The sequence below is a fragment of the Cicer arietinum genome, chromosome 5, assembly GCF_000331145.2.
Source record: "Cicer arietinum cultivar CDC Frontier isolate Library 1 chromosome 5, Cicar.CDCFrontier_v2.0, whole genome shotgun sequence".
NCBI lineage: Eukaryota > Viridiplantae > Streptophyta > Magnoliopsida > Fabales > Fabaceae > Cicer > Cicer arietinum.
In genome coordinates this window covers 5,245,570-5,252,767 of record NC_021164.2, presented here as the reverse complement: position 1 = coordinate 5,252,767, position 7,198 = coordinate 5,245,570, and the positions used below count along the sequence as shown (strand labels likewise).

The window sequence follows — 7,198 nt, the reverse complement described above, 5'->3', positions numbered from 1 at the left end:
GAATTCAAAAATAAGGCATGGTGTTGGAGTCATACTTTTCATCAATAACATTGAGCTATAAGAAAATAGTTTTTAAGTTAAGTTATAATTAGATTTTTTTTAATTTTTTTAATTTTTTTATTTTAAATTATTTTTTTTAAGTCAACTTATTTTTTTAATATCAATAAAATAAAATTTGATATATATATATATATATATATATATAAACTAATATAATAATTTATTTATTAAAATCGTTGTTTTCATTTAATTACACACGCGCACACACACATGAACATATGTAGATTTTGATAATTAAATATAAAATAGATAAATAAAAATTGAATTAAAAAATAAAATAATATTTTTAAAATTTTAAAAATTAAATTAAACTTTATTCAAAAATTATGTAAAAATGAATGATTAATTAATAATTAATAATAAAAAATTTGATATAGATAGTCTGTTGAGAAATGTTTGCTTTGAGAAATAAATTGTTTTATAAATAAAGCAAAAATGAAAACACCCTTTTATTTAAAAAGAATATATAGCACATATTGAGTTTGAAATCTTTTTTTGTAAATTTTTAAATACTCATGAGTAGTGACAGCAAAATGAGTTGGGCAGTAAAAAACATTTTTTATCAAAATTAAACAGCAAGGAATAAAAATTAAACAATTAACAATGAATAAGCAAAATAAAGTCAATCAAGGTAGTAATCAAAACACAATTTACACTAATAATTTGATTTTAAAATATAAAATAATTTGATAGCTTCCAAAAATAAATACCAAAATAATTTGATAGCTTCCAAAAATAAATACCAAGACAAAACTTCAATTAGAGTGTAGCAATAAAATAAACAAGAGAGTAGCAATCAAATTAACAAGAACATTGACATGGAAACAAAATTTGAAAACTTAATTTAAAGCTTAAGTGACAAATCAAGCTCACAAGATTCTGACTTGGGCTCTTCTTCAATGCTGGACTTTGAATGATTAATATCATCCTTGGTAAAAGTAAGAGCCAAAATATTATTCTTTTCTATGTTTGAATTTGAAGTTGTAGCATTTGTAGAAGTTTCTCCAAATTTTAGAATCTCTCCAGTTTTATAATTTGTACTATCTTAAATCCTTGAAGTAGTTGTACCACCAACACCTAGAATTTCAATCCCACTATTACTACCCTCCATATTTCTCAAACTAACTAGAGAAGGGTTTAATATCTCTTGCAAGCACAAAGTACCATGACCATAGCCAAAATTGTGTGAAGTAACCCTAGGGTTATTATAATGTGGTTTTTGAATCATGGAATCCATTCTAACCCCAAGTCCCCTATAATTATAATTATAATGTAAAAAGAGTACCTGAATAACTAAAATAAGAGTTAAAAGGAGGAGGTTGCCCTAAACCTAAAGTACCCTTCGCACTTTTGTTTACGTTTCTAACATTAATAAGGTTTGTAAAAAAATTTTCAACACTCACTATCATAACATTAAATTTTTAATCAAATAAAAATTGAGTTTGTATCCAATAATGAATTATATTGATTAACACACGATCTAGTCATTATAACGACTTTTACTAGTAAAAATTAATTTTTGAAATAGATAAATGTTTTCTCTAATCAAAATAAGTTTCTATATCAATATCATAAGAAGATCAAGAACATTCATAAGAAAATAAATTGCATGTCATGATTTGCATATATAATGAAAATACGATGAAACTACTTCTTAGAACATGACAATCATTAAAACATGAAACTCGAATCGATTAAGGCCATGATTCAAAAAAGTTCGAATAATATTATTTTTATTGGAATCACTTTATGTTATAAATCCCCAAATAAATTTTAGAAAATAAAGAGAATCCAGTTTTAACCATAATCAATGTCCCAAAGAAATAAACAAGGTAGAAACTCCAACAACAACACAAAACAACAAACAAGCTAAACAATTTTCTTTGAAGGAAATAAAATGTTTCTCTCTTATTTTCTTTCTTTACACTCCTAGAACAAAAAAAAAACATTAAAGAAGCTAAATCTTCAAATAGGTCATAATTTCAAGAATAAACAAAGTGATTATTTTAACAGTAACAATGTTACATGATTTTGCTTTTAAAACTAAAAATGATTTCTTATACAATAATAATAATAATATCAAACATCATCTTCAAAATTATCCATCATTATAAGGTCTTTTACTAAAAATCAGTTTCTGATGAGTAACAATTTTACCCTAAAAATCAATATTTTAATTTACAAACATAAATTTTGTATAAAAAAGTAAACATTTTAAAATCAAAGGTTTTACTGATTTAAGTCAGAAAGACAGTAATGATATTACTAGATTACCTTAATAAGTCAAATACAAATGTAGAGATGAGATACAACAATTTAAACGAAATCGAAGTAAGTTCATTACACAACTATCAACTACCAAAACATAATTTTTTTTATTTTTCTTCTATATTTAATTATGTGTGTTGTTCCCTACTACTATGTATCTTTCTTCTGTTTTTTTTTTTTTTTTTTTTGTTATATCAACTTGTAACATTTAGGGATACAAATTTCCTTTTTATTAATTTTGTAGTTTATGGTTGATTAGGTTTATATTTATTGCGTAATATTATTAGGAGTTTATGTTATTTTTTTTTTTTTGGATGACCTAACCTAATAATCAATTAGAGATTTACATGACTTTTCTCGATTTTAATTTTCTAAAAATAGTTAAACTGTATTATTATTATAAATATTCTTTCAAATACTTAATAAGGAAATATTCTTTTTAAAAATTAATTTTTATACAATTTATAAAAATAATTCAGTCAAATTAAATAAATCATGTCTCACTGTGTTTGCTTTAATAGGAGTTTTTAGTGTTTTGGGCGGTTATATCTATCCGTTGATTTTATAAGTTTTTGTTTTTTTATTTATGTTTAAAACAAAAATTGTTATTTTTCCTTTAGATGCAAGTGATTTTATTTTTGCTTCTTTTGTATTAGTCTTTTATGCAATTGAGATGGACGCATCGTTCTTCTATATATCTATAAGTTTTTCAGCAATTTGTTTGGTGGTTCAATGTCCACATTATTTCCAAATCATGTCTTCTAAAAGTCTTCGTTGTCTCGTATCAATCTTTTGTTGGAGCTAGGGATGGGAATAAGTTAGGCCGTCTGTCATAGGTTATGGTCTAACTTACTTATGGTCTGACTTGACTTAATCTATTTAATAAAAAGGTTAGGCTCAAACTATTTTTAAAGTCTATTTATTTAAATAGGTCAGACTCATGCTTATAAAAACAAATATTAGATCTGACATATCGGCCTATATATATTTTATTATTTATTAATGTTATTTTTATCATTATATTAACAGTATTATTTCCTATTTTAAATTCTACCAATTTGGCAATCACTTAGTAGTTATTCTATATTTGATACCGATTTCATATTTGGTAGTCGTTCCATATTTATTTGAGAGGTAATAATTGGTGTGTTTGAAAAGAATCTATTTTTTGAAATCAAAAATTATTTTTTAGAGTTTAAAGGATGTTTGTTTCAGATTTTTTAAAAATGATTTTGTTAGAAAATTATTTTTTTATTTAATATATATAAATTTTTATATTGATATTGGTATGTGGAGAGCATCATGTGATATGAATAGAACATTTAAATGTTTTAATGTGAATAAGACTTTTAAATAGATTTTCAGGTCAGATCATGCCATACTTTTAAAAAGGTCAGACTAGACCGGAAAAAAAAGGATAGGTCGTAGGTCAGACTTATACCTAAAAAAATTAATGGCAGCTAGATGAGGCTCAAGTCTTTCAAAGTCTGGTATGGCCTGACCTATTCCACCCCTTGTTAGAGTTAAAATTTTGAAATTATATTTTTATAATTAATTCAATAAAATAATAATTATTAGATAATAAAAAATTTTAAAAACATATTTTTAATAAAGAAAGGATTGAAATTTATAATATATAAAAAATATTAAATAAAATGAATAAGTATATATATATATATATATATATATATATATATATATAAATTAAAATTGTAATAATTTTATTAGTTAGACGGATGTGGAGCTGATATCAACACTGATATGTGTTCCTGCTTTTGAATTTTAATTTTAATGAAAATTTGTCCTTGATCAAATCATGTTTTCTTCCTTATAGTTGGGACGGATTCACATGAATATCCATTGGAAAATAACTTTTCATTTATTTAAGGTAATAAAATGAGAGTTTAATATTATTACTTCTAAAAGAGAAACGAAAGTATAAACAATAAATTGATTCAAATGATAAGGGATGATTTGAGCCTAGTAATTCGAGATTCGATCTCAGATTCTTACATATGAATAAAATTTGATTAAAAGCAAAAAAAAACTCACTTTATATACTCTACAAGTTTTCTCTGCCAGAGATGCTAAACGGGTTGAGAGTCTTTTTATTTATTTATTTATTTTTTTACAATGTGAAATTTTATTTCTTATTTCATGGGATATGACTTTCTTTTTTATCAACACTTTTTTTGTTAACATGACCGTATTCAAATTTACAAACTAAAATTACTAAACTTCTATTAAAACTCGGATATTTTTTCTACATTTTTTGAAATTAAACATAGATAAGATTAATATTCATATTATGTATAATATTTATAAAATAATTTATAATTTGTCATTTCACTTTTATACTGGTTAAATGTTATATAAAATAATGATTACATATGACTCATGCATATTAGAACTCAAAATTTATTAAATTAACTTTAATTATCTCTTTAAAATATATATTAAGTAAATATCAGTTGTCTTAATAGACTGTCAAAATTAAAAATCTCTTTTGAATAACTCAAGTGCTCTCTATTGAATCCTATAAAAAAAAAAAAAAAAAAAAACTACATCAACAATCTAAAAGTACTAATAGAATTAACACATTTAATCATAAAGTATAAACATGTACTATTAAAATTAACACATTTAATTACGCACACACGCACGTGCGTACGTACGTAACACACACTATTGATTCTACAATAATTAAATATAAAATAAATAGATAAAGATTGCTTAAAAAATAAAATAATATTTTTCATATTTAAAAAATTAAATTAAACTTTATTAAAAAAATTATGTAAAAACGTGATTAATTAATAACTAATAATAAAAAATTTGATATAGATAGTCTGTTGAGAAATGTTTGCTTTGAGAAATAAATTGTTTTATAAATAAAGCAAAAATAAAAACACCCTTTTATTAAAAAATAATATACCACATTTTGAGTCGAAAATCTTTTTGTAAATTTTTAAATGCTCATGAGTATAGCAAAATGAGTTGGGGCAGTAAAAAATATTTTTTATTTTTATTTATCACAAGTCTTACCCTATTTTATAATTTTCTCATATTATTATAAAAAAAAAAAAAGTATCTTCATATTTTTATCATTCTATTTCTAATAGTTTGTAAATTAATGGACACATTAACTCTTTTAGTAGTTGGCTCACCTGTTATTCTTTAGATGGGTTAACAATGAGGTGAACAAAACGAAATAAATCTTTGTTGTGTACTGGTATGTAAAATCAATTCAAATAAATTATCAAAATTAAATAACAAGAAACAAAAATTAAACAATTAACAATGAATAAGCAAAATAAAGTCAATCAAGATAGTAATCAAAACACAATTTACACTAATAATTTCATTTTAAAATATGAAATAATTTGATAGCTTCTAAAAATAAATATCAAGACAAAACTTCAACTAGAGAGTCTAGCAATAAAATAAACAAGAGAGTAGAATCAAATTAACAAAAACATTGACATGGAAACAAAATTTGAAAACTTTATTTAAAGCTTAAGTGACAAATCAAGGTCACAAGATTCTGACTTGGACTCTTCTTCAATGTTGGACTTTGAATGATTAATATCATCCTTGGTAAAAGTAAGAGCCAAAATATTATTCTTTTCTATATTTGAATTTGAACTTGTAGCAACATTTGTAGAAGTTTCTCCAAATTTTAGAATCTCTCCAATTTTATTATTTGTACTATCTTCAATCCTTGAAGTAGTTGCACCACCAACACCTAGAATTCCAATCCCACTATTACTACCCTCCATATTTCTCAAACTAACTAGAGAAGGGTTTAATATCTCTTGCAAGCACAAAGTACCATGACCATAGCCAAAATTATGTGAAGGAACCCTAGGGTTATTATTATAAGGTGGTTTTTGAATCATGGAATCCATTCTAACCCCAAGTCCCCTATAATTATAATTATAAGGTGTAAAAAGAGTACTTGGATAACTAAAATAAGGGTTAAAAAGAGGAGGTTGCCCTAAACCTAAAGCACCACCTTCGTACCTTTGTTTACGTTTCTTTTCTAAAGCACGTTCTGCCTTATGAGCGTTCTGGTGTCCTCCTAAAGCTTGCGAAGAAGAAAATTGTCTCTTACAAAAATAACATGAGAAAGTCTTTGAATCTGAATTCTTCTCTTCATCGTTGTCGTTGTCGTCGTTCTCAGCTTCTCCTCTATCGTTGTTATTAGGCCAACAAGATGATGAACCAACTCGAATAGGGTTAAAAAAGTTGTGCTCTTGCACGTTCGACACGTGAACCGAATCGTCTTTCGATAACTTCACAAAATCAAGATGCTTGTTTTGATTGGAATTTGAGGGTTGATCTTGTTGAGGCTTCAAGTCTTTGTTCTCCTTCGTATCCTCAACTTTTTCTGTTTGGGAAGAATCACCCTCATCTTGTGAAGTGGCAGATATGCTTGAGGATTCGGATGCCATGGTACAAATTAAGGATACCTAACTAACTATACCTTATTTTAGTTAAATGTTGGAGAATTAGGTTGTGGTTTTTATATTTCATGAAAAGAAAAGCCTATGAAGAAGGTTTATTTATTTAACAAATATTTGAATTAATGCAAATATCTTTATAAATAAAGAAAGAAATATCTCATGCATATTTTGCTGTTATAATTTGAATTATAATAACCAAGGATTGAAAATTTGAAAAGATGTGAGAAAGAATTGCACCCATTGATTTGTACTTCAATATCTTTGCTTTCCTAAAATGATTTACATAAACTATTTATACTATATTGTTTAATGCGTTTGGTTAATTGTTTAGTCAAATCTTCCATAGGTAGCATAATAGATGAGTGGTGTTAGTGCATCCTAGTTTTGATGTAGTTCAAATGTGA

At 25.0% G+C, this 7,198-nt stretch overlaps 1 protein-coding gene across 1 annotated transcript; it reads right to left on the bottom strand.

Annotated features, from left to right (window-relative positions):
* Nucleotides 1–5,837: 5,837 nt before the first annotated feature.
* LOC101505030 (uncharacterized) lies at nucleotides 5,838–6,831 on the bottom strand. Its single transcript, XM_004499752.3, has one exon. It carries the CDS (start codon nucleotides 6,780–6,782, stop codon nucleotides 5,838–5,840), a length of 945 nt encoding a protein of 314 aa, XP_004499809.1. The 5' UTR covers nucleotides 6,783–6,831.
* Between the last annotated feature and the right edge of the window lie 367 nt (nucleotides 6,832–7,198).